This window comes from Aplidium turbinatum, chromosome 4, assembly GCF_918807975.1.
Source record: "Aplidium turbinatum chromosome 4, kaAplTurb1.1, whole genome shotgun sequence".
Lineage (NCBI taxonomy): Eukaryota > Metazoa > Chordata > Ascidiacea > Aplousobranchia > Polyclinidae > Aplidium > Aplidium turbinatum.
This window is the reverse complement of record NC_137475.1, coordinates 34,629,117-34,656,201: the sequence shown is the minus strand read 5'-3', so window position 1 is coordinate 34,656,201 and position 27,085 is coordinate 34,629,117. Positions and strand designations below refer to the sequence as shown.

The following is a 27,085-nucleotide window of genomic DNA, read 5'->3' as shown; positions in this document are numbered from 1 at the left end:
AAATCAACGCGTCATTATACAAAAAGACGAAGAGCAATGTTTCGAGTCACAACTACTTCAATTTGTCATTTTAACAATTATTGGATATGTTGTAGTAGCAAAAAGTACCTTGTCCATGCATGGCATGAGGACCAGTGGGAGGGTGGTGCCAAGTCGCTGGTCCTACTGGATGCTGGGTCATTTGGCCGCTCTGATTAGCGCCATCTGGTGGCGCTGGCGTAGTGGCGTTGCCTTTTATAACCTGGCACATTTAAACAAGCTGCTTAAAAAATTGATGTGTGGTCAGCTGTTATGTGACAATCGCGCAAAATATGCGATAATATAAAATGGATAATATTAAACTAAAAAAACACTGACTTTACTCTGCACGCAACGGTAAACCATATTATCAACTGTACTCGCAATACGGGGAACAAGAGAGTATATAGAATATAGATAGACAGACAGATAAAGATAGATAGATAGACACCCACCTGACTAATTTCTGAAAGCACTTTCACCTTGGCCTGCAATATCCGATCCTTGTCAACCTCGACCTTGTCAACATCCACTGCAGGAAGTGGATAGATCACCCCGGGCTGCTGCATCATTGCTTGACTTAGCTTTTCACGTCTGCATAGGAAACGCAGTGCAACGTTAATAAAAATAAGCAGTGAAAGATGTCATCCGGTAGTTTTACTTGATTAAAAAAAATGTTACAAGTTACTTGTTGCACAGTGATGACAGGCCTGACAGTAGTAAGATCAAAAGCTTGCATTGCTGAAGCGAAATATAAAATGTTATAAGGCAAACCGGGGCGTGTTGTCACAGGTTTGGGGTTTTTCGATTTGTGCTTTTGCTCTATACAATGCAAGTGATTTGGTTATATCATTGTAAATTTTTTGTAAAAAAAAAAATTGTGACAACACGCCCCAGCACGGGGCGTGTTGTCACAAAGCATGGGGCGTGTTGTCACAATGTTGTTTTTTTTACAAAAATTTGATTTTCTTGAAATTCTTTTGCGATTAAAAAGTTTAACTAGTGGCAAAAGGAAGTGTAAGTGGACAGCGTACGAATGATATAACCAAATCACTTGCATTGTATATAGCAAAAGCACAAATCGAAAAACCCCAAACCTGTGACAACACGCCCCGGTTTGCCTTACAAAATCAAATTTTATTACGTGGAATTTACGCTTATAAACAAGTTGAAATTAATTCAACAACTGCTTTGGGTCTTGTTTCCTTGCCTTCACATATCAACCAAGGGTTCGATACTTTATACCAAATTTTGCTTCTGCTTCTCGTAAGCTGTGACCATCATCACAGCTGTGACAACTCGCCCCGACGTACGCAGTCGGACAAAAGTTTTAATGGTGACTAGAAAAGGCACGCTATTAACTTCTAAACTGTCAGCTATACTCCTAACATAATAAACTATAAAACTGATTTCCTACTTGCGGTCAGACTGCTCTTACGAAAGCGTCACATAATTTTGAAAAGTTAGTGAAATTTACATCGATCACCAAATTTTTGATAATAATTGAATTTAAGCTAAACCTGCTGTTTTTTCTTAACTTTGCTAACATCAAAATGAAGATGACTCTTAACGAAGCACGTGCTACAAATATAAACTCGAAGCAATCAGTGCAAGTACAAAAAAATTGCTGTGACAACACGCCCCTTGTGACAACAAGCCCCGGTTTGCCTTATTCGTCTCGCTAATTTACGAGAAAGGAAATTACATCGACAGCAAACTACATCTGACTTACGTCGTTCAACATAAATAGCGCATTGTTTTGACAGCATTTAAAACATGTGACAGAAAAAAAACAGGTAATTTGTTTGCAACAAAAACTTCAACCGAATTTTCACAGCTTGGTGACCCACTTTGCCCGTTCCTGCTCTTTCTTCTCTTCATCTAACAGATCTTGAAGGAGCAGTGGCTGTTCTTTTATAAGCAAAGGCTTCTTTGTTTTGCCGGACTGCTGATGAGGATGCTGAACAGCTCCGTGGATAGGAGGAGGATAAGTAGAAGGTTGTCCCACAGAAACAATCGCTGATGGCACTCCTGCAGGAACAGCATCTAAAAACGCGTGTCAGTAGCAATTTACTTCACACAAACAATACACTGTGATAAGGCAAACTGAGCGCAACTAAAATTAAACCAGCAGTTCTTCTAACGTTTTACACTACCGTCTCAAAATTTTCGTTCGTTTCAAAAAATAATACATAAAAAATAATATTAGGCCAAATCTGACCACCAAACAAAGTCTTTGCAGACCGTCACAATCAATGTGCAAGGCCTCGCGACGGGCTGCTTTGTATCTTGACCGAACGTGCTGTTTTGATTGTGGAATTCTTGAGCGATATGTTATTATCGGTCACTGTCCTGTAGTGACCTCTGATTGCGAAATCTTTATTATGTGACGTATTTCTAAAACATTCTACCCTACGTGCAAATCTGGAAGCTTCTTTAACTTACTTGTTTACGTGTAGTGCAACTTGACAGAACAATACGTAACCTTCTTGAAGTTACTAGACCGAACAACCTGCTATAAATAGTGGTGTAATTTGCGTAATTATTATGAGTTGTAGATTGTTGTTGTAGTAGTTGGTAATAGGTGCAGAGATTATTGTTGATTGAGAGTTAAAGTAATAGAATACAAGTAGATGAGAGTTGGTGCTGATATAAATTGTGATCGAAATTAGAGTTACATGAGAAGCTGTGAGTGAACATCGTTAAAGTCCTTACTATCCGACTATCCGACCATTTAATTGACTGCTTTTCGGTAATATCTCATTAAACTACGTCATTGAACCTTTCCAAATCTCTTTCCTGGTAAGAGATAGAAAGAAATCGTGACATTCTGGGGGCTCGTCCGGGAATTGAACCCGGGACCTCTCCCCAGAATGTAACGATTTCTTTCTATCTCTTACCAGGAAAGAGACTTGGAAAGGCCTTGCACATTGATTGTGACACAGACGTTGAATCAATGCAAAAAAAAATATGTTCTGGTTGGGTAGTGTCTACACATTACTTAGGGTGATTTGCAATAAATACAAACTTGAACTGATCATGGAATTGAAGTCCTTATAAACTATTTGCTGAACCATCAGAGAAAAACGAGAACAATGTGCCAGCTTACTAGTGGTCATGTCCGCTTGTGTGCTACTGGACGGCGACGTCGTCAGCAAAGTGTTTGTGGGTGGTTCAGGTTGCTTGGCAACACTCTTCTGAGAGATGACACTGGTGCTTGTTTGCAAGTTGGTTTCCGGTTGAGACAAGGACGATTGTACGATTGTTGTTGCTGAGGTTGTTTGCTCAACAGTTGATCCACTAGGCGAAGTAACAGCTGAAAGACTGGGTTGACTAGCTGCAGGAACAGATTTACTGATAGGTAGGGCAGATGTATCAACAGCTGGAGAAGTACAGACAACAGGAGATGTATCGACGGTTAGTGCAAGAGCGGTTTGGGTAGAGAGCGCTTCGGTTTTTGCCATTGTAACGTCAGGTTGCATTGTTTTTTCAGGTTTATTTATACCGCTAGTGCTTTGAGTTTCATTGATTTGTTTTTCTGCGCTGGTTGCAATAACATCAACCACATCATTATCCTTCACATTCGGTCCGGATGGTTCGCTTTTGCTGTCAGCGGCTGACACAAGTTCAGTACTTGCGGCCTTAGTGACAGATTGATGTTCTGAGTCAGCAGTTTTGTCAACAGCATCATCTCTTTTATCCACAGTTTCAGTGGAATCAACTTTTTCTTGTGAGCATTCTGCCAATTTAGTTTCCTCCTTAACATCTTCTACATCAGTTGCAGGTTGTTTTTCCTCTTCTTTCTTGTTTTTGGGCTCCTCTAGAGTGTGTTCCTCAGTCGAAGCTGTCTCCGGTTTCTCGTGAGATGAAATCTCCGTGGATGGAGATGTTTTTCCACTGGAATTAATCGTTGGAGGTGGAGAATACGTGGACTTTTTAACTGCTTCCCCATCTTTACCAACAGTCACCACATTACAAACTTCCTGGCCGTTCTCCAAAGATGAAATACCAGTCGTCGTCGTCGCATGGTCGGGAGACATCCCAACTCCATGTATGATCTCATCCGAAGTTGATAATGACCTCTTGTTCAACTCTTCAGAGGCAAATCTCTCCTTAGTTGTAGCAGAATCTGTGGTGGATACATCTTTATCAGATATTTGACTCCTTGTGGAAGAACTTGTCACATCCGTCGGTATGGACGACGACGCTTTCACATAACTATGTTCTTGACTTACGACAGGTGCAACCTTGTCATCTGTCATTTTACCTTTTTCTTCGCCAGTAGCATCCGGTGTTTTTTCAGTTCTAGAATCAGCAGTAGAAGGTGCTGTTGCTGTTGAAGATGATAAAGTTGTAGCAACAACAGCTGTTGCCACTGTAGAAACTTGGGTTTGGTTTGTTTCTGAAGATGTTACTTTTTCTGAAAGACTATCTTTTTCCAGGCCATGATCACTGGCGACAGAAGTTGGTACAACACCAGCGGAAGTTTTCTGAGAATCATCATTAACATCCACCACTGGTGATTGACTGACTGACGCTTGCTTCTCTGTTGCTTTCGTTGTAGTAGCAGGAGAAGATTGTTGAAACGCAGCTGCACTTTGTGATGGTTCAATATCTACGGGTTCTGTTTTAACAGTGATGGTCTTCGTGCCCGTTTCTTGGTTAGAAACCGCTGCTGATGACGCTTTGGTTTGCTTTGACGTGATTGGTTCCGACTTTGGAGTTAGCAAAGGCGTGGTCGCGGTGGCGGTAGGTGCTGCTGTCTTTGCAGAAGCAATACTCACATTCGACTTGAGGTCCTGAAAATAGTTATACGTTTGAGCATAGTGAGATCTAGATTGGTCAACACAAAGTCGTCATTTTGTTAAAATAACATGGTCAAGATATTCACAACAACTCTAGTCACAAGTGCCCATGCTTGTAATGCAGTTCTCATAAAACTTCTGAACTCGAAGTTAGTTCCGTGCACTACTCGACCACAACAGTTAAATCAAATGCTACGGTCACGCAACATCTGAAACGTTGTCCACTGGCACTAATTGCAAATCATGTATGAAATCTTGTAGAATAAGACAGCACAGCAACGTTGTAGTAGCCTAAAAAACATAAAAGTGCGTGCCGCACCTTTGAAGATCCAAGCTGAGAAGTGGTCGACGACGCGACAGGCAAGCCTGCTCCTGCTCGAAGAATCTGTTCTCTGCGGATGGCAGGATCAGGCTGCTTTGAATGCTGCAGTTCTATGTAACCTCCCGACACTGGCGCTTGGCCCTAATTAGGCAAAGCAGAAGAGAATGTTTAAACTGGGAGAATGGTTAACAAAATATAAAGTCATTTAAAGTTGTTTCTTAAAATGGGCAAGTTTGTTTAAATGCAACTCACAGTTATGGGATGCACTCCAGTCGGTCCGGAGGAGGCACTGCTCCTTGTTGGGAATCTTTCTACTCCAAACGACGGGGAAGGAGACGTGGGGGATGTCAAGAGAGGTGATGTGAGGTTAGCGGAGAATGGTGGAGAAGCGATAACACCTAGATTTGAAATAAATTTGATTACACGTGTACAAAACAATTGACTTCATGTTTACGATGTGTTTTTACGTACAGAGCTACGAGAATATTTGAAACAAAAGTCTTTAAACTAAAAAAAAAACTTTGTTCCAAAACCCTTTGCTTAACTATAACCCGTACTCATTGGTCTAAAGCCCGCTCTGATGCGTGATTCATTCAGTTGCATGGCTTGGCTTTTGGGAGCGCTGAACCGTTCTGATCGAACGTTAGGTGGATATATAAACGATCCTTGAGTGGAGGAGGGGGACGGAGAATGAGATGGATACGGAGGTGGAGGTCTGGTGATGACGGTGGTGGTTGCCGCAGCCCATGAACCTCCCGGAAGAGTTTGTTGCTCCAAAAGTTTGTACCTTGACAATAGTTTCCAGTGTGAGACTATGCAGCATAAAGATCGTTTGCAACAATCCAGACAGCAAAGTCCTTTATTTTTACATTGTTTCAACGTCTGCAGACGTTGAATCAATGTAAAATGACGAATTTTGTTGTCTGGGAACACAAAGCAGCTCTCCCGTGATTTGTCACAACCTAATATCCGCCATTTTCAAGTTTTCGAGAAAAACGACTTTTTGTGTTTATAGCTGTAAAATTAACAAGGTAAAACACTCGAAGCTGACTTTTGGAAGGCTGGAGCGGACAACCAAACAAAATTTTTAAGAATGAAATTTGAGCCAGGTTTTTGTTTGTTTATTAAAATATGGCTTATATTTGGTTTTGCCAGATAACTAGTTATAAAAAAAGTATTAGGTTTGTATAATAAAACCTAATATATACTCTCGATGTTGACTTTAACCGCCTTATTGGCTTATTTAATGTTATGTTTTTGTATGATAAAGCCTCATATAAGCTAAATGTTGACTTTGACCACACTATGTTGGCTTTGTAAGCCTAAATCAAACCTAAAGTACCGGTAAGCCTCTGGATTTCTCCCAGAACTGTGTATCATTTTATCACTGTAATCTCTAGATGACTTTGCTGATATCACAAAAAGCCTGCTCGGTTAAAGGCTATCGCTGACGAAAAATTAGTTGCTGGTAGCCTACTTAATAACCATGCCTTCATTTAAGGCAGAGGTGACGAACCTGCGGGCCGCATGCGGCCCGTCAATGAGTTTTGTGAGGCCCGCAAAACGATCTGACGATCGCTCAATCATTAAAGACAAAAGACATCTCAAAGCTGTTTTATGCATTCACTGGTACACCTTTCCTTTGCTATTTTCTTGCCCTAAACACTAACTTTCAAGGTTTAAAGTTAGAAAATAGGAAAGCTATAAGGCAAAGTTGTTTAAACACTATTCACCAACTTCACCTTGTATTTTTGGTCGATTCCAATCTATGACGTCATATAATTTTGACAAGCGCTAAGTTGTGTGGCCCGATAACTCATGTGTAATTGACAAAGTGGCCCGCGACCGCAAAAAGGTTCGTCACCCCTGATTTAAGGCTACCGTACTACATTGGCTGCACAGCATCTGGGACGGTTGATTAAAAATGACCAAACACACTGAGTAGCGTACTCCCGGCCCCGGGCCTCTGCTTTACAATCTTAATAATCATATGCAAGCTAAGTTATTTAGCGTACCGTAAAGTCAACTAAGCCATCAGTACACCAGTAGGCTACGAAAAATCAAACTGATCGGCGAGACGTAAATGATACGGCATTTAATGAAAAGAAAAGCTAGTGTGTTTGGATGGACATTTTTAGGCTAGCCTACATAATTAAGCTTAATTAGTGCTTGACAACATTTTCACCCAATCTACTTTATCAAACGCTTTTAAATCCGCTTCATGCAACTCAAGAGATATAAGATGTTGTGAAATAGCCTGCTGCAATTGCTTCTGAAATTATGGCTGTCACGTGACGATATCCTGTTACGTAATTGGAGTAGATGAATATGTTAGGTTTCAGAAAATTATTCTTGCACAGATTAGAATATGTTAGGTTTTACCCACCAATTATCTCGAAAACCATATTACATTAGGGCACAAATTTTTGTCAGGAGATGCATGAAGTCTTTAAACGTAAAAAAATGCAAAAAAGTCATTTTCGACAAAATGGCGCATATTAGGTCTACCAAAATCACGGGAGAGCTGTTGTACCAAAATGTTAAATATAACTGCTAAATGATGTTTTAGCCTTCCACTAAACAAACACACCTGCGTTGTGTAGTGTGACGGTGCAAAACTTCCCTGATCTGTGGCCTTCCAACAGTGCCTTGCATGATACCAGAACCACCAGCAGCTAAAGCAGCATTCTCTGGCATTTCTGTCTTCACAACTCCTTCGACTTCTAAAGAACTGGATACTGGTGGTGTAGCTGAATAAAGTGATATAGCTCAATAAAAAATATTTTGACTCTGATTTTAAAATAACGTCACTTTCAAGCAAACTTTTCAAAAAAAATTTAAAGCCTAAATAGTAAATACCCGTCGCAGTCGCAATATCAACAGTCTTAAATACCTGGAGGGTGTTGTGATAAAGATGTTGCCACTTTACTTGATGTATCACCGGTGGCAGTAGGAGCTACCGTCGGTTGAGTTTCGGTGACAGACATTCTTCTTTGAACGCTTTTTTCTGTTGCCATTTCCACAAAGTGGTCTCTCGTAGCCGTGGATGGCTGAGGAGTGGTTGGCTGACTTCCTTTATGTCTCGGAGCTCGTATGCCAGCTTGAGGGCTAATGGGACTGGGAGTCATCTGTCGTTGGTTCATCTGGACAACAGGACTAACCACTTGAGGAAGGAGCTGCGGTGGCATCCCAGGACGGGGGGTGATCGGCCGAAGGAGGAACTGCTCCTGCCCGGCTCCCATCACAGAATCGTGACTTGATCCTTGCCTCTGCAGAGTCCCTGGTTTAGCTGGTGAGCTGATGGGCATGGGACTCCCACCAGGAGTAATATTTTGAGGATTTGCTTGAAACGATTGAGGAAATTTCATCACTTGTGAAGAACCAATCCCAGAAGAATCCACGGACTCGATTTTGGGCATTCTCATTGGGTGCTGTCCCATCTAAAGAGAAATTTAGAAATATACATTTTAACTTTCTATCTATAGTCAAACATTATTTTAATACAGTACCAAATTTTAGATAAAGCTCTTGCAATATTTTCTACACTTTTGTAACTACACTTATTATAACGCAGTCGTATAATGCAATTTTTTGTTTTATTTCCTCATCACACATACTGTAACAATGCTGGTAATGGTATGGCAATGAAGATTGAACCATAGACAATAGACATGCAATGCTCCGGCATAGTAAGTTAAATTTACAGTACTGCGTCACATTTCCATAAATCTGACTGACTTCAATCTGATCAGCAAAACTAAAACCGCTAATAAAGCACCGCAACAGGTTGAACTTTTTGTGGGTGCTGAGCCATCGCATTTTACTTTGCAATCTTAAATAATGAACAGTTTTGCCCTCTAAATAAGCAACAACATCACATGCCAATAGAAAAAGAATAACCTGCTGGCTTTGCCATCCTTGTGTTCCCATGCCAATCATCATTGGTTGCTGGCCACTTGCTTGACCTGGTCACAGATATAAGTGCAATGAGGATGTGAACGACTCATGCATTATAAGTAACTTTAGGAACAGTGTTAAAGCACATGTGGTAATGTGAACGGACAAAACTGAAGAGAGAAGAGCCCAAACATACAAAAAACATCCCAGCAAGAAAAATTGTCTATTTTACATTGATTTAACGTCTATACACGTTGAATTAATGTGCTAAAAATACGAGTTTTGGGAAGTGGGATGATAAAAGGCAATTCTACGCTTCAAACCTTGTAATTGCTGCTGTTGCAACTCAAAGGATTGCTTGAAGTTCGCTTCACCCCATGGTCCTCTTGGACGTTGTGATCCTGCCATCGGACTGACTGGATGGACTCCGGAGGAAAACGGAGACTTACTTCTGTTTCCAGGCATCATTGGTGATGTGGCCGCTCCAGGAGACTGCGGTTTGGGCGTTGGATCTCTATGACAACATGAGCACAAATTCTCGATTAGCTGCAGTGGAGAAAACTCACCTAGGTCGGAGCAAAAGATTTTGTATCAAATTTAAAAAAAATTTGACTGCAAAAGTTTGAATTTTTGACTGCTGTCGCGAAAAAAGTTTTATCTGAACACGTATTGAATTGAATACTACAAGATTTAGACATGCGGCGATAAATGTGCAATTGTGCATGAGCCCCTAAGCTTGGAGCAAATGCGTGAAAGTGTCCACATGATAAAAAATAGTTGCAATACATACAAAAAAGCATTTGCCTAAAAATTGAAATGCTATAAACTAACAACGGCTGAAGTAAGCAAATCCTGATGCAAGCTCTTACCTTGAAAGCGGTCTTGGCTTGACAAAATTTGAATAATCTTGACCAGATGATAACGGACTCGAACTTTGCATAGAAGTTTTAACCAAAGCCTGTTGTTTCATCTGCATTTGAACATGTTGTTGTTGCGCGTGTTGTAACATAGGCCGGGCCTCGTGTTGCATTTGCGCTGCTTGCTGGCCGCCGACATGTCCTCCGGATTGCAGACTTTGAGGATGTTGCGATGGAGTCTTCGGTTGAAAACCTGGCTTAAGTTCCTCCTCTTGATCAAGAAACTCCATGGAAAGAAGATCTTGTTCATTCACTTCACCAATATCGCGGCGGGAGGATTTCAAGAAAGCACGATTATCTCGCGCTTTTTGCTGCAAAACATAATTTACATGAAAAACATCTTATAAAGCCTTTAGACCATGGCTCAAATGTCAACTAAATTGCATGTCCAATTGTTCATTGTGCATATCTGATTTCAAGCTTTGCAGAATTGCGTAAGTGGCGGAACTGAGCTAATCAACCTCACTTTGAAGCAAGATTGCGGCCATTTACTCCAGGTCAGAGTTACTTTCAACGAAAAACACTCTGAGTCTTGAACTGCTGAGAAAACAGAGTTTTAGCTGGAGGGAAGTCAACCCAATTCTCTAGAATAAACGACAAAGGTGCTGACTGCTGACCCCTTCAAACATCAGGTTATCTATTTTAACCTTTTATGTACTTACAGTACAACTAAAAGTATGTTCAGTTTAGTGAATCCGAGAAGATAGTGAAAGTTCTTACCAGATACGGTGCTCGTTCTTCTGGAGTGGCTTTCCTCCACAGTTTGGCGACCTGCTTAGCTCTGGTCGGCCAGTCCGGAAATTCCTTCTTGAGGTAAGCATGTTTCATGTTAGCGTACAACACGGGTGAGATGGTGGCCAGTTCTCCTGCAAGAAACGCAAAACTCGATTGCTGTTCCGCTTAAAAACTCAAATTGGAAAGAAGAACATGCAAATACCTGCTGATTCTATTTTCAACTTTAACTATCAGTCTTCCATTCGTTATGAGTTTTCCTACTCCACTTCACCTCCTTAATAAACGTTGCAAAACTAGGCGCAGACCAGGATTCAACAAGTTGAACAATAAGGTTCTTGCCATCTTAACTTGCCAGCATAAAGGTTTTATTAAGGTAAAAAGGTAAACCTTAGATCCCAAAAGCAGGCTCATATGACAATGACGGTCATAATTCTAAGCCACCTTGTTGGTTAAGGCTAGTTTGAAATTTTTTGGAGTGAAGCAACACAACAATTTGCACGACTGGTTCAATCAAACCCACCTAGCGGTTCGTCTTTTTCCCATTTTAAGATGTTCCGTTGATTGACGCTGAGTGTGTCGCCCTCCAAGTCGGTCCCGAGCGGCCACGGAGGAGGAGCCGGTTCGAAGATGTTGCTGTCACTGAAAAATACGTCGTCAATTTAGAAAAGCTTCTGATGCGTGATGCGGACCCATAGAGTCGCAACGTGCGGACCTATCAAAAGTTGGAGGAACAATGAGGTTATTTTGTGTGACAAAGCGAGTACACACCGTGGTTTGGGAAAAGACACTTTCATAAGAATGTTGTTGATCGACTTTTTTCAATCATAGCTGCCATTCACACAATTGAGATACTTTAAATAATGCTGGTGGATCATTCCACACATTGTTAAGCATATCAGTTGCCACTTTTGCACAGCTCGTCGTCGTGTGAGCCTCTGGGACCGAGGGTCTATCTCTTTACTACCCCGGATTCACGACGTTCCCGGACTAGACTGGAAGGATAGTAGAGCAGCCAGTCTTTGGTTTCATCATCTAAGACGCCAGATCTTTCGCTCCGGTAGGTGGCTTGAAGATAGTACAATCTGTACAGCTGATATACACTGACGTAGATACAATGGCAAGTGCACGGTGTTCCAACAACAACATTACATACCACTGACAAAGCATAGATGAAGCCAATACCTTGTAAGATCAGGTAGACTGGAGACAGCGGTGACCTGGCCGGGCTGCTTCAAAGACGGGTCTGTGTTTTCCATTTTGCACACCAAAGCAGGCGACTGTGGAACCTGCACGACAAAGTCAACGCATTCAACCGTGATGGAAAAGTATAATACAGTGACCACATGTAGTGGGAACTCGATGGGAAAAATCGTCCTTCCTTTACGAAGCAGAATGTACTGTTTCTCAAAAACTGATTTTTTTCGATAAAAATACGAAATTTGAAACAATTGTAAATTTGTATGAAAATTAAACTTTACATCTCCACTGGTATATATCTGTAGTTAAGCCACTTACCTTAACACCAAAAAATGTTTTAAGCAACTTTTTTTAAACTATTTTCAGTTACACAGAAATTGTATACAAGTCAGTGTTTTTTTTAAGGTGTTTTGGGGGACCGAAACGGTCCCCCAAATTTCTCCAACGGTTTCCCAAAGTTTGGACTTGCAACTACAGTAGAAAAGTAATGATTGTTTCTCGCTATGTCTTGTCGATAATACGAATATAGCCTACGATCAATAGTTCACGTCCGGAAAAAAGAATAAGTGGAGGTACAGCTAACAGCTGAATCAAAGAGTTATTCACAAAAGAAGTGCACCTTCGATACTCGTCAATGTGTATTTCTGATTTATGGCGCATAATGATCAGTTTTTACGTGTGGAAACATAACAAGCAGAGGCCAACAAGCACACTTTGTTTGATTGTGCAGCAAACTTGTTTGGCGGCCGTGTTGGGCAGGCTGTTTGGTCGCTGTCACAATCATTTAAGCTGTGCCTTGTCGAATAATTCATTTTATATTGCGTTGATTGTATGTTTTCATGGCTATTTTTTGGTATTTAAATGAAACACTTGCGGTCTTATTAAAACTACTTAGCGGTCACCCAAACCAAACCTTAAAAAAAACCTGTATACAACAAAAACTGAAATAAAATTCTACTGTCATCACATCAACTCACTGGTGGATTGGACATCCCGCTTCCGGGACGAGATCCGATGTGAGCTCCTCCAGAGGGGTGGCCGCTGAAGATAGGGACTATTTGTCCGGATGGTGTCATCACCCGTTGCTGAGAAGGTTGAATGTCCATTTGGCCGGCGTTTGACATATTCATGTCCAAAGAGTACTGGCGGACCATCATGGCTGGAGAATGGAGGTGATCAGGTGCTGAAAATGTAACAAAGTGATCAAAAATTGAAATACAATAGCTTGCGACTGCATTTGTGGATGCTAACTTGCTGTTGAAACCTGATTTTGCAGAAGGTTTGACACTAAACAGGCTGAAAATTATATTAATTCCGCTGTATTTTAAATACGAATGTGACACTACTGACTTTGAGATGCAAGTGGCATTCCAGTAGGCGCATTTTGATGCATTCCGGCCATTCCTTGATTCGGTACGCCCATAAACTGTTGTTGCTGCTGCTGCTGCATAGGAAGAGGCTTGTTTGCTTGTTGTTGTTGTTGAAGTTGCATTGGCACTTGTTGCATCTGGCCTTGTTGCATGGCAACCTGAAGTTGATTGTGTTGCTGAGGTGAAAGATTTGACGGGACACCGGCTTCGGGAAACATGTGCCTTGAAGTCGCCTGAACATGAGAAGCCAGCATAGGATCTTGCTGGGGAAAGCTGGGTTGTTGCACTTGCTGTTGCAACTGAATTTGCTGTGGGTGATGAAGCTGCAACTGTTGCTGATGACTTTGCTCTTGCTGCTGGTGTCGCACCTGAGCCTGTTGTTGCATTTGTTTTTGCTGATTCAGCATTTTTTCCTCCTCTTTGTTCTAAGGCAACAAATAAGCAAAATTAGGTTATAATTTCTCACAGCTGCAGATAAAAGACGTTTTATCTTCATAAAACTCTTAGGAAAAAACAATGTCAAAAAGATTACTTAAACAACAAAGCGTAACAAGACAGAACATACATTTACGTCAAATGAAAATGATGTTGTTACTTCTCAGTCAGTTGAGGCCACCAATATATGAAAGTAATGTGCGTGTTTGCATAGCGCTACATTCGTTGAAAGGGGTGTTTCAAGCGACAAAGAATATTGATACTTACATGCTCAGCAGTAATGTGATCGATGATCGCATCAGTAGGATCAATGTCGTTAGATGCAGACACTCGACTCGTGGTATCCCGAGCATTGCTTGCTGACGTCGTCTTGGATTGCTCTGACGTCAGGCCACCAATGTCTCCCAGCAAGCCGTGTTCGTCTTGGGAAAAGTTATTGTTACAAAGATGTACAGTAACGCAAATCGAACGCAAGCACTGATCAATGATGCTTTTTTGACTCGAAAATAAGCACAAAATTTTAAAATGCTTTGATAAGACGGAGGGGCCTATTTAAGACACAGTAGCACTTTCGCACCGTGACCATACAATATATAATTAAAACAACGAAATGAACGAAATCATGCATGAAAGCATAGATTTTAAATTCGATCAAGCAGCTTTTTCTCACCATTGCTGGTAGTGCCATCATGTCCGTGGTTGAGGACGTCAGAGAATAAGGATGTGACGTCACCGTCGATGCTGGCCAGGCCGTCGGTGACGAGAGTTTCTAGAGCACTTGGACTCAATATGCTCTCGTGGGTGTCTTGACCGCCTGGAGATTAATTTCTAATTGTGAACCATTGATAGATTCTAAGAAGATAGGCAACAGATATGCCCATCATAATTTATAATGTATCGAAACTAACACAATTTAAAGTGCGATAAATGTGTCTCGGTTGTTATTTTTCTTACCCTGCCCTTGGCTTCCTGATAATATTCCAAGTAGCTCATCATCTTTGAAAGAGAGCACGTCAGGTAACACTCCAAGAAAGTCATCATTCTCTTTGTCAATCATTAGTCCATCATCATCACCGGAGGGCAGTCTGCGCGCCTTTATTGCAAACAACACATTTCCATTTACTTTTGGGCAGAGATATGAAAACACAGATTTCTGAAAGCTGATATTGGCTTTAAAGCACAAAAACTTGCCAGGAAAACGTAAAAATGTTGGATTACAAATACAGCATATCCAAATATCAGTTCCATAACAAGTCATAGCAGCAGCTTTCTAACAGTTTTAAAGACATTTATAGCATTTTATCAAATAAAACCAGTATCGTCAACAGACTAGATACACCATCATACACCATATATGTTGGTAGATTATTTTAATGTGATTAAAATTTTCGACAATAAAAAAGGCACAAAAAGTAATAAAGAATATGGAGTAACTGTAGATATAAAAATTACTTACAACACACTTTAAGCAATTTAACGCTTAAAATCATCAGTCCTACATTGCTTACATGAAGTCTCTCTTGTTTCAGCTCGGCTTTCTTCTGAGCTTCCACCGCTTTCGACGCGACCTGGGCATCAAGTCGCAACTTGACTCTTTCCGGAAGCACAATCCGCGAATCCCCACCGACCGGTAAGCTGTAGAGCACATGGATTGGAGTGAAGCTAACGACTTATATGAGAAACATTAGATCTTGATTTGTATTAGAGATTCATGAACATGAATGAGATCCCAGTGCTGATATTCGTACTTTGAAACACGAAGCCAAAACAACGCTTGCAGAAAAATTAAAAAAAATCGAAACTCAGAGGTAACTTGTATAGTTCAAAATAGAGAAGGTGACAAAGTTGGAAAGAGCTTACTTGTTTTTGAGCGAGTCAACTTCCTCCAAGTCGATCGCTTGTGAACTGATGGTCCGAGCTATCGACAGAACAGAAGGTCCGAAAAATCCATCCTGGTAAAAAGTTACAGTTGTAAAAGGTGATAAACAAATTGCAAATTGCACTGTTGTGATAAAATAAAAGAACTTTTTATACAAAACAAACTTTGAACTCAACCTCTGTAGACTGATTGTGCAGTTTTTTCTAAAAAAAAACAATAGTTAAGAAAATGGCACCTGAATGTAAGGAGGGAATTGGTCGATCAATCGGGTCCGTCGTTTTCGTTTTGCTTTCTGCTGTCCACTCGGTAAAGTCGATATTTTGAGTTTAAGAGGGGACACCAACATGCTTGTTTGACCTGTTTTACAACAAGGTACGTTTTTGAAACACGTGAAAAAGCTCCCAATCGTATTGTATAGTGATAAAGGCCCTCTTTTATACTAATAAAACTTGGTCTTTTGCACGAAAAAAGATCAAAAATGGAGATAAGATAAAATACCGATTCGCAATACAAAATTACCAACAAAAAAAATTTCAAGAAAAAGTGAACGAAAAAAGACTTGATCTAATTTTAATCACACAAGGGTCAGTAGCTGTTTGCAGACGACGTTCAAAACACAAGAGGAGAGAATACAAACGTTGAGTTATATATACTGTATTTCTAACCAGAAAAAGTTACCATTTTTACGTTGTTGTAACATCGTCAGACGCCAACCGGATGTATATAAAAATATCTTCACTAGTGGCGAAATACAATGTCTTACGAGACCAAATTGCTTGAATCAAGTCGAGTTTATAAAACAAAGATTATCTGCACGAGACGTCAACCATGACATGTTCGATTGGCTTTTCCAGATTAAACTAAGAAGCGTGTCAAATGTATTGAAAAGGGGATATACTTTCGCATTTTTCTTCAGGAATCACTTCATCTTTGACTTCAGCTGACGACGATTCTTGATGAGCAATCGTAATACCACCTTCCATTTCATGCTTTATGTAACTCGACTCGCATTCTGTGAATTAGCATGCACTCAATTACAAAGCAACATACGCAAAGATTTCTTTCATGCTAAAAGAATTAGTTTTGCTTTTTTAGGTAATTGGTGAATTCGGCGACAAAGATTTCGAAATATTTACTTCAACAAAAGCGCAATATTCACCTCCAGTGATTTCTGATGCTCTCAGCTTCACGTCATCTCCTTTTGGAGGTGTTGTGTCGAATCCTCCAGCGGTAGATGTGTTCACACTGGCCACTGCGGTTCCGCCTGGCTGAATGCGGCTACGACGCGCCTTCGGTGCAATAATGCCGCCTCTGCCCCGCTGCCGCACCATGAAGCCTCCGATTCCTGAGATTGCAAACAAATCTTTTTCATAAATCGTAGTGTTGAGCGCTATTTTTTCACAAACTTCGTAACTTGTGTCGATATGGAGACGACTTATTTCTAGGCATAGTAGAAGTAGTCCACTGTCCCTACTTACTTCGAACATGGGGAGAAAAAGCAGTCAACTGGCAACCGAGCATAAATTTTACCATTAACAGGTCTTCTTTCGGTTGCAAATTTAAAAAAAAAGTCTGGCTGAAACAACGCAGGGACACTGTACCCGGATAAAGTGTACCCCACTGTACCCAATAACTCACCTGGTCGATACGGTTTCCGTCTTCTTTTGATTCCTCCTTGTTGAACTCCCCCAAGGAGTTGTTTGGTGGCATCGCCACCGGCCTGATCGGCTAATGTGCTCCCAACGTCAACATGTTCGGATGACGGTGACTGCGGGTCATCAGTTGCGTGCGAGCCTGTTACATGTTCACAGAGGGGTGAGACAATGCATTGAGATAACAAAAGAAATTAAATGAACTACTGAATTGCAGAGACAAGGGTAAATAGTAGAAAACTATGTTACATCCTTTCTGTGTAACAAATTTTCTTAGTGGCTTTATGTCAACAAAATGTACAGTACAACAACATTGTGAAACGTGTCAGAAAAAATAAAAAAATTTTAAAAATAATGAATCATTGGAAGAGATTTCGTGTAAAATATAAATTCTTTGATTGGTCAAGTCAAGGAGGCAGACTTTTATTTTAGAAATTTTCAAAGCAAATAATCACACAAGACATTGGTATATGCTTTCATCAAAATGCAGTGTTGTTCCAACTGTTTTCAAAAGGAGTTGCTTGCTACTAACCCAATTAACACAATGTGTGCATTTTGTGAAGTCGCAAAGAAAAAAGACCTTCTGTCACATGCTACAATGCTTTGTGAAAAGCTGGAAAAAAAGGTTCCCAAAAAAGGCAGGCACCTTTTCTTAAAGCAGAGAGCAGAATAAACAACAAGGAAATCAACAACAACAAAAAGAAAGTCACAACGAAAATTCAACAACGTGCAGTTTCTCAACAACGTCATCTTTGCTTGAACCGATTTGTTTTTTCACAACCAACGCGTACAGGACAAACAAGCCACTGAGACAAGCAGGTGCAACAAAATTAATCTACCAACCCTCCGAAGGCAATTTAATAGGCGGCGTATTAATCTCCACAAGGCTATTTGGAGACTGATCATCAGACATACACAGAAGAGCGTCAGTGTACGTTAGGTCAGTGAGGTCTATAATACAAAAATATAATAAGATCCGTTGGACAAACTTATCCACCTTAATAGTTGGTGCTTTTCTGGTGCCAATTAAGCTTTTAAGAGATGAAGAAACGGAATAACTAAACTTCATTTCGAATATAGTTATTTACTGCATAAAACAATGAATGTACTTTTTTCAATTTATCAAAAAGATCTTGAAAATGAAACACTTTTGGCCGAGTTCTGAAAATATGTTATCGAGTAAATTTTAGCGACTAAAGAAATACATATCGTCAAATGATCTCCACTTTCTCAAACTAAGGTAATTAGTTCTTCCCGACAGACTTTAAGTATAGAGAGCAGAAATATGAAAATTTTGTTATTGGTGTTACTTCTTGGCTGGTGTTTGGCTCAAGAAGAACCTATTTTCCTTGAAAACAACCAACCATAATCACGACAAAAGATTCTCACTACACAAATGAACAATAATACATGTTTTGTATCTTAACTCCTTTTCCAGGCTTACTTGCAAGAATTTTAACCAGTATTTTGATACAAAAAACAACAAAAACTACAATTTATACAAAATTAGATAAAAATATGTGGAGTTTGTCTCATTATTCATGTGTTGAAGATTTTAAAAATTAAGTTTTGCACATGTTTTTTCTTCTCCACTGCAATTCGGTGTATCCATTTTCGTTAGAATCTCGACAAGCTTGGCCGCATTAAAAACCGAACAAAAAAGATTATTTCACCTAGTTAGAAGACTTACCTAGCTTGGGATCCGTTATAGGGTCGGCTTCAGACTCCGGAGTGGCGACAGGCAAAGCGCTGGTCTGGGAATCCACTGGAAGCATATTGTCGTCGCCTACGTTGTTCATGTCTGATTATTTAAAAACAGTAATTTTCCATGCAAAACAAATTCGACTCAACAGTGTTGCCCAGTAAGTTGAAAGGTCTTGTCCAACGAACATAAAGCCTAAAGGTATACCGAAAAAATGTTCGGAATAGAATAAATCACTTCCATGATTAATGTCTAAACTTGCTTTGAGAATCAACGCACGATTTATGAAAAGTAACATTACATCGCCGTTATACCAAAAGGCTATCCTTTCATACTCAAAATCAAATAAGCAAAGAGTGACAGACGCCACGACTTTCTCACACGCGCATGGTGACAATTCTATACAGGTAAATCATCATCATCATAATCCATCGTCGGTTTGTTCCCCACTAGTGGGGGTGGCCGATTGTTTCCGATTGATTTTTAAATGAATTAGCATTCAAAAATCAACACACGCCTTTATGTGAATTGGACTGAAACTAATTTCTTCAAGTCAGATAAAAGTTATAAAAGGATTAACATTATTTTATGGGGCGTGGCCACGATGGAAACTACGCTTGATGTCTATGACACTGAGAGAAACATCAGTGCCGCTTACAATCTCTCGTTTTAAAGTAAATTGACAGACAGCGATTTAATTTTTGAAATGGATTTACTTTTCGTGACAGGTTGTTCCGTTTCTTTGGCCGCGCTGTCTCCACTTTGGTCCATTGGGGACTTTATTTCTAGAGGAGCAACTAACTTCTCAGTTTGCTTCTGAAGTGGCGTTTTTCTGAAATCGTATCATTTGTTACAGCAGATAGGTTTAAATTTAAACCACAATGTTTAACCGCAGTCCAGACAAATATAATAATAATTACAGTATAATATAAGAAAACCGTACAACAGAGAAGGTAATAACTTTTTAAAAAATGAAAAGGGCATCGCTATAGGAATGTGATGAAGATAAAATTAAAAACATTGAACAATTTTGAAAAAAAGAGCAAGGCTCCTTGTTGAGAATTTTTCAATTGAAATTTAGTGTTTGCGTTGAGTCGTAACTTAAATGGCAACACTGATGCTTTCAACAATAGATATGTTTAAAACTAAGAGATTGCCAAACGCATCAAAGTGTCAATTCTTCCGCGCTAAACATACACCAGACACTTAAAAAAGTCATTATTAAACCATTTGCGGGCGTGATAACGTTTGGTAACAACATTATGCAGCATTCTTTTTAAGCAGGTCTTATTCTAGAAACAAAACCATGTACAAAACCTTTTCTGCACGTTCGGTTTCTTCTTGTGCAGTCCCATCGCATTTTGCATTAGTTGTTGTATATGTTGCAAGCCAGCACTGGTCAACGCTACTCCATCTTTATGATATTCCTGGAAGGCGATTTGTGAGTCAATTCATGTTTACCAACAGCCGTGACGACAGATTGCGAGCTAGCACAAAACTGAGCAAGGCGGTTTTGAGGTAAGCTTATTAAAATTATTCAAAAACTTAGTCATTTTTAAAACAATGAAAATCTTTCCCAGGTTAAGTACTTTAAATAAAGAAATAAAATAAAATTTGTGCAATCAGTTGAATGTAATTTAAAACAATGACCACGCTGTTAATGAAGTCCTCCAGGATTGAACAAGAACGACATGTTCTTACCTTAACTTGTTCAGCATCTGATCTGGTTCGGCCGAGATAGATCCCGGAAGAAGGATCACTATCAAATGGTTGTGGAGGATTTAAATCCAAATGAGGAGGAGTGGCGTCTTTTGGGCGGCAAAAAACGCAAGAATAACCTTTCTCCAGGACCTTTTCTATATCCGACTCCGAATAGAGATACTCGCAAGCTGAATGTAGCCATCTGCAGAGGAAAAAATATTTAAGAAAACCACTACAAACGAGAGAAATACAGAAAATAACACAAAAATACTTTAGTTACTTTGGAAGAGGAGAGTTGTTATTTCGCTCATCATATTTCAATTGTCCACACAAGCAGATGGTGCATACGCGTTCATCAAGCCAAACGAAATTAAAACAAAAGACGAAGATTTTACTATATCGTTGTTCGTACAAATTCTGAGACAAGGTTAAATTTTGTGGGCCTGCTAGGTACGCCGTACAGATTATGTACTTTCTTATCCAAACAACTGTTCAGTATCATTCATGAACATTTCAACCTCAATAGATTTTCGCCACACTTTTATGTTCATCGGCGTACAAGTTTATCACAAATTGTGACGGGTGCATTTTTTTTCCAATCCAGCAACGTCAATGACAAGAATTTGTCTTTAAATGGCATGAAAAACCCTGACTTGAAAACAAAGAGCTAATAGTTTTTCGGGTACTGGAGTTTGGACACAATTCGACATCACTCGTTAGCAACTCCAGTGCCACACCTCTCGCAACTTGAGCACTGCATGATGACGTCATCGTCCTTGTACGATCTTCTGCAGAGCGGGCAATGCGACAGCGAGGCGCATGGGCCACACGACGAATAGTTCTCGGCCCAGTCACAATTGAAGCCGGGAGTGAGGGTGCCGCAGTGGTTGCACTTGACACACCTGAAGAGGAAAATTTTGTAATTATACATAAACAATGCACGAAAAAAATATGCCACCGTAAAATACAAACTTTAAAATATGAGACTTAATTGCATGATAGCAGTTTTAATTTAATGCACATGCCAATGTTTTAGGTCAACATTTACCCAATGTTATGAGTGTGAAAGTTGGATTGACATAGTAACTTGGTATGGTGAGCGCCCATCAGCCCTGAGGTGACAACTACAAACTATGAGAACATCACATTATATACAGTACACCACACGGCTAAAAGAACTTTACATCAGAATGCCAAACATTGATAAGGTGGTAAGTCGTACTACAAAATAACGAAACGGTTTAAGGTAAAAAAAATTAACATCAAGTCACCATTTGCATTTCCAACCACCCTTAGGTACATGTTGCAAAGGAGGCTTCAGGCAGTACGTGTGGTAAGATATGTCGCAGTCATCGCATAGTAGCAAATGAGATGGGTCGTCCGCTGCACCGCATTCCTCGCAAACCTGAGGGATAAAATTGAATTACAATAGGTAAAAACAATACACAACGAACAACATTAATTCGATAAAAAACTACTGCTCAGTGGGATGGCGCAGAGGATAAAGCGCTGGCATTCAAACGATGCAAATCTGATTCGATACCCGGCTTTAGGTGGTATTTGATAAACACAACTCACCTCTACCCAGGGTGTAATAAATTGAGTGGGCGTCATTGCTTAAGAAAATGCGGTCGAGAGAAAGGAACTAGCCACCTTACTCTAGTTAGTGCTGAAGGCCTAGTGTAGTGAGAACCTTATCTTTTCATGCTCAGTAACTAAGTATGAGACCACTTTTGCCTTACTGCTCAGTAAAGGGAAATGGTCATATCCTTAATAAAAAATATTTGAATTGTGTTCCAACAACAAGCGATACTCACAGTGCAGTCCAAGCATCTCCAGCCTTTCCTCAGCACAACTTTGGTCAGCTTCAGGTTAACGCAGTAAGGATGATAGCACTGGCCGCATTGCGAACAAGCGACCAACCTTCCTTCGGGGCCTTGACCAAAACTGCCACAAACCACGCACATGTCCTGAAAGCACCAAGTTGTTTTGGTCAACTAACTAGTAAAGGCTGCTTTTCCACATACAACGTCTGGTGACGTCAAAACGGTGTAAAAAGAACAACTTTTGAGACCAACACATGAGGTAAACATTGATAGAAACCCGAGTGTGATTTGAGCGCGTTTAAAATTTGGTTTATTAAACGTGCTGCACAGTATTAATTGTAAATCGCAGAATACCGTGGCGTAGATTAAACGTACACGATCAAACTAGAGCAATCATAGCAAAAACCTTGTCCTTAAAAAGTTAAAACGTTGTGGCACTGATAGCACAATTTTACATTTATACAGGGGTAGGGTTAATGGAGCTGAAACGGACTCACTGGCCACACTTTCGATGCAAAACATAATATCTTAAAACAGAAGCAAAGTTTCTATACAGTATTTTCCTTGCCAGTGAGACTTGGGAACCTGTTAGCTATGTCCCTGTATAATACGTGAACGAACAACATTCAGTGTATGGAAGTCAGCTGCATAGCTGAACGACAACGGCGAGTGTACCTGACTGACACTCCAAAGGTTGAAGGTAGTCCACTAAATCCAAGTGATTGTGACTTTGCAAAAGTTGGAATAATATGATAAAATATGGTTGTGATACCTGGTTCAATGTGAAGGCATCATCAGCCGAACAAAGAACGACAGTGTTATGCATCGAGTCGCCATATTCCTCGTCGACACCATCTCTGTACATCTCCGTGGCAGAAATGGATCCGAGCATGTTTTCTGTAAAAAGGGGGCGAATGAATATAGAAATCACACTCGTAAGAAAACTTTTTGAAACATTGGTAAATTCATGGAAGACTTTGATGAAAAGTTCAGTGACGGCATTTTATCTTGAAATAAGAAACTTTTGTGTTTTTACTTATAAGATACTACACTACATCCCAGCTTGAGCTAACGACGTCTGACTACGTTAAACCGATGTAAAAAAAAAACGATTTTGCCGGCTGGGTTGCCTTCATTTGCTCACCGCACTCACCGTGCCTCAGCCGAGTACGCGAACGTCTCCTGGCCCCAATGGCGTTGCTGCTTGTGGACACCTGCCCTGTAGTTGAAGTTCCGCCAGGACTGGGTACATTCGTTACAGCTGTGGATGCATGGGACGCCATGCTTCCTTGTCGTTGACGTCTACCACTGCCATCACGTAGTTTAAACGTTAAGTATCGTAGTTATCACGCACTGTAGGGGTCTATCACAACACCAAGATCAAAACTGACCACAAAATATATCTCGCATTGATATTTAAACTGCAACCACTTCCATTGTAATCGTTTTATTTTATTTTTTTCTTTGTGGTTTATCGTTTACTTTCGGGTTGTATAGCCGGGTCAGCTACACACACACAACTACCAATGAGTGTTTTTATTTCATTAAAGTTTTCATACGTTAAACCAACATAAAAAACACTGATCTGTTGGGTGGGTTGCTGAGCGCTTAGTTGTTCTGTCTATGATTTCGGATTTCTGTCAAATTGTTTGTTTTGCTTACTTTCTTTAACCACTCTCAACTACGGAAGTTTATACACCTCAGTTTCGTCAAAAACTTCAGTTACGTCATAGCCAATTAGCCATACAAACAAATGTTCTTATATGCAAATTTCTGAAGTCAATGGCAAAACGCGATGATACTACGAGAGACGTTTATGAAAAACCTTCCATTTGCAAACGGGATTAGTGACAACTATCATTGCAAGAAAAGTGCCATTATAAACGAATTACTGTATTACAGCACTAGTCCAATTCGTCTTTCTTTCACACCAATGGAATTGGTCAATGAAAGCAGACAGTTTAAGACATGAAACGCACCCTTTTCCTTTGCTTTGATTTTTTCCTTTGGACCCTCTTGCGACAGGTTTCTTCTTTCCTCCGAATGGTTTTCCCTTTCCGAACATTGCTCCGGGTTTTCCAGCTCCCGGTCCTGCAAAATGACAACACAAAGATGAATCTTCTTGCACCTAATCAGCCGTTAGTGATCGTGCTTCACTACAGAGACTGCTTCCTGGTGACGATGTATGCTTCGATATGACAGAACATGTTATTCTGGCAAAAGGAAGATGGGCCTTGACAAATCAATCAGCAACGCGCTGATTAGAAAATATTTGCGAATTGTTTCTCTCTTTATGCTCGCAATAACCGCCCTAGCAATGCAGAACAGCCGTTGACTAACATATTAAAATTGTAGGCTAATTAATGGACAATTATGAAAGATATATTATACTGTATACTACACTCTTTTCATGGTTTGAAAAATCCAGTGAGGTCTTGATAGAAGTCAACTTCAGGACATCAACGATTCTGAGACAAATCGTGTTTTCAGTCCTACAAGCATTAACCATGACACAGACTTAAGTATTGGACTAACTGGAAGGTTCTGTGGTTGGAGATAATTTGCTGATTGGTTTAGGTGAAGCATGCGAATCGGACAGCTTCGGTATTTTTCGCTTTGACCAGTCCGCGTTGTCTTTTTGTAACGTTCCTTGCTCGTCTTCAGAGAGCATGGAGACGCTGACGATTGGTTGAAATGCACCGCTGCTGAATAATCCAAGCGGGTCCTTCCAAAAAAAAAAAAATTGCGATAAAAAATGACAGATTTGAAAAATTATATTCTACGATTTGTTTTTATAAAGATAAAACCAAAGTGCGTGGCTTAATTAACGTTCAATAACGTTGCTTTATTGATGTTCACCAACGCCGTTTCGCAATTGAAGTTATTGAAAGTGATGACATTTAAGTTTCAAAAAGGAGACGCTCAAGTTGCTTTATTTGACGTAGCGACATTTCACTTCATGCGATCAGTCACGTTCTCATTATCATGTCACAAAAACAAAACATTCTTGATCCAAAAAATCTTCATCACAAAAGAATAATTTTGTGTAGAGATTCCATAAGCTGTTGGATGCACACTCAACGTTTGATGGTCAAGCGACAGAAGCATTATCCACCCCAATACCTGTGATTCTCCTTCGCCAAACACTGAACCAAGATGACTTTCCGCCGATGCTTTGCGTTCAATCAAGGAACGCACGTGTTGGGACACCGCCGCAATTGTGTCGTCACTGACGTGACGTTGTTTAGGTTTCGAAATCTTCAAACCGGCAGCGTATGAGTCGAACAACATCGGATCAGTGCTGTTGCCTGCAGGATGCGAAAACAAAACAAGGTTAGTTTGAAAAAGAAAGTGTATGCGCTGAGTTCCTTTTTTTTTTGTACGAAGAGTAAGACAGTGGACGAAAATCATCTTTTGTTATCCAAACTCGGCTTTGTCGTCGATATATGGAGAAAAAAAACGTAGTCTACTACTTTTCATCAAACGCAAAATATAATTTTTGTGCAAACTCGAATTTGTTTCAGAAAAAGATTTACGAAGAAACTCGTCCGAGAATGCAATAAGCAAAAGACACTTTATTTTCTAAGATCTCTCTTTTAATAAAAATCGTTCCATGACAGTAAACAATTTTTCAAATCACGTTTCATAAAAATTCTCTTCAATTACAAGCAACGATACAAACTTTTGTTGCGAGATTCTCCTACTTATTTCGCACAAGGTTTACGCCCCCTAATATAAATCACCACCCACGTGCACAATGATTGTATCAAAATTGCATTCTGCCTACCTTTCATGGCAAACGACTTCTCGGATTCCAAACTGCTGGATGCACTGGTACGTTTAGCGGGTTGCTTCTCTTCCGGTTTATCCTCCTCCTCGGCACCCACGGGAGCAGGAGGTTCAATGGAGGATGGTTCCTTACACACCATGGGGGTCAGTTTTCCGGCGCTGTAAGGAGATGCTGTCGTCGTCATTTCGACTTGCGTGGTGTCATCGCGACACTTCGGACACAAATAGTCGGATCCCATCTCGTAGTATGTGTCCATGTCGATCATGTCTTCGCATTCCTCATGAACCTGAACATAATTTACTGTGTAAATTACTCTGAAAAATGCGTTTGAACATGTTTACAAGCGCAGATGCCTGAAGATAGTCTTTTGAGGACTTTTTGTTGTAAAACAATGAAAAATAATAATCTTAGGTGTAAAATAGTAATCTTCACCATGTAGTAATGTGTTCGTATATAAGCAGAACATACAATATACGCATTTTTTTACCTTTGAGTCTTTTTTGCAGGTAAGAAACGAGATAGACTCACCCATTTTTTGCAATCATTACATTGCATCATGTCTTCGCGTGTGACTTTTTCAGGGTAAGCCTTTCCGCATACAGGACAACCTGACCCTTTGTCTCGCTGCTGGTGGCAACTGTCACAGACCTTCAAAAAAAACATCAAAAATTGTTTGCGACAAATGTACATGTGCTGAATATTTAAAAGAAAACATGATAGCGATTAGTAAAATGTGTCTAAAGCTGTTGCAGCCAAATGAGCCGTTAAACAATCAATCCCTTTAAAGATGATTTAAAACCAAGCAACGTCTAATAGACATGAAGGTTAAAAACATGTAG

General features: G+C 40.1%; 1 protein-coding gene across 1 annotated transcript in view; it reads right to left on the bottom strand.

The window, feature by feature from the left end:
• LOC145769098 (histone-lysine N-methyltransferase 2C-like) overlaps positions 1-27,085 on the bottom strand; it is a 52,676-nt gene that overhangs the window by 17,762 nt on the left and 7,829 nt on the right. Inside the window, exons 11-51 of the mRNA XM_082580692.1 lie at positions 26,775-26,894; positions 26,244-26,532; positions 25,580-25,764; positions 24,992-25,181; positions 24,436-24,547; positions 23,610-23,764; positions 23,229-23,353; positions 22,448-22,600; positions 21,902-22,035; positions 21,368-21,532; positions 20,631-20,832; positions 20,247-20,356; positions 19,646-19,761; positions 18,918-19,028; positions 18,071-18,178; positions 17,214-17,369; positions 16,735-16,920; positions 16,474-16,587; positions 15,811-15,932; positions 15,557-15,648; positions 15,205-15,331; positions 14,651-14,789; positions 14,367-14,510; positions 13,964-14,118; positions 13,242-13,686; positions 12,869-13,074; positions 11,877-11,980; positions 11,215-11,333; positions 10,680-10,825; positions 9,912-10,270; positions 9,366-9,556; positions 9,046-9,110; positions 8,039-8,585; positions 7,736-7,895; positions 5,703-5,932; positions 5,398-5,543; positions 5,143-5,286; positions 3,128-4,817; positions 1,869-2,049; positions 474-612; positions 109-241 (exon numbers count right to left, since the gene is read on the bottom strand). Coding sequence (XP_082436818.1) covers positions 109-241; positions 474-612; positions 1,869-2,049; positions 3,128-4,817; positions 5,143-5,286; positions 5,398-5,543; positions 5,703-5,932; positions 7,736-7,895; positions 8,039-8,585; positions 9,046-9,110; positions 9,366-9,556; positions 9,912-10,270; positions 10,680-10,825; positions 11,215-11,333; positions 11,877-11,980; positions 12,869-13,074; positions 13,242-13,686; positions 13,964-14,118; positions 14,367-14,510; positions 14,651-14,789; positions 15,205-15,331; positions 15,557-15,648; positions 15,811-15,932; positions 16,474-16,587; positions 16,735-16,920; positions 17,214-17,369; positions 18,071-18,178; positions 18,918-19,028; positions 19,646-19,761; positions 20,247-20,356; positions 20,631-20,832; positions 21,368-21,532; positions 21,902-22,035; positions 22,448-22,600; positions 23,229-23,353; positions 23,610-23,764; positions 24,436-24,547; positions 24,992-25,181; positions 25,580-25,764; positions 26,244-26,532; positions 26,775-26,894 — 8,515 coding nt within the window. The remainder of the gene's footprint in view (positions 1-108; positions 242-473; positions 613-1,868; positions 2,050-3,127; positions 4,818-5,142; positions 5,287-5,397; positions 5,544-5,702; positions 5,933-7,735; positions 7,896-8,038; positions 8,586-9,045; positions 9,111-9,365; positions 9,557-9,911; positions 10,271-10,679; positions 10,826-11,214; positions 11,334-11,876; positions 11,981-12,868; positions 13,075-13,241; positions 13,687-13,963; positions 14,119-14,366; positions 14,511-14,650; positions 14,790-15,204; positions 15,332-15,556; positions 15,649-15,810; positions 15,933-16,473; positions 16,588-16,734; positions 16,921-17,213; positions 17,370-18,070; positions 18,179-18,917; positions 19,029-19,645; positions 19,762-20,246; positions 20,357-20,630; positions 20,833-21,367; positions 21,533-21,901; positions 22,036-22,447; positions 22,601-23,228; positions 23,354-23,609; positions 23,765-24,435; positions 24,548-24,991; positions 25,182-25,579; positions 25,765-26,243; positions 26,533-26,774; positions 26,895-27,085) is intronic.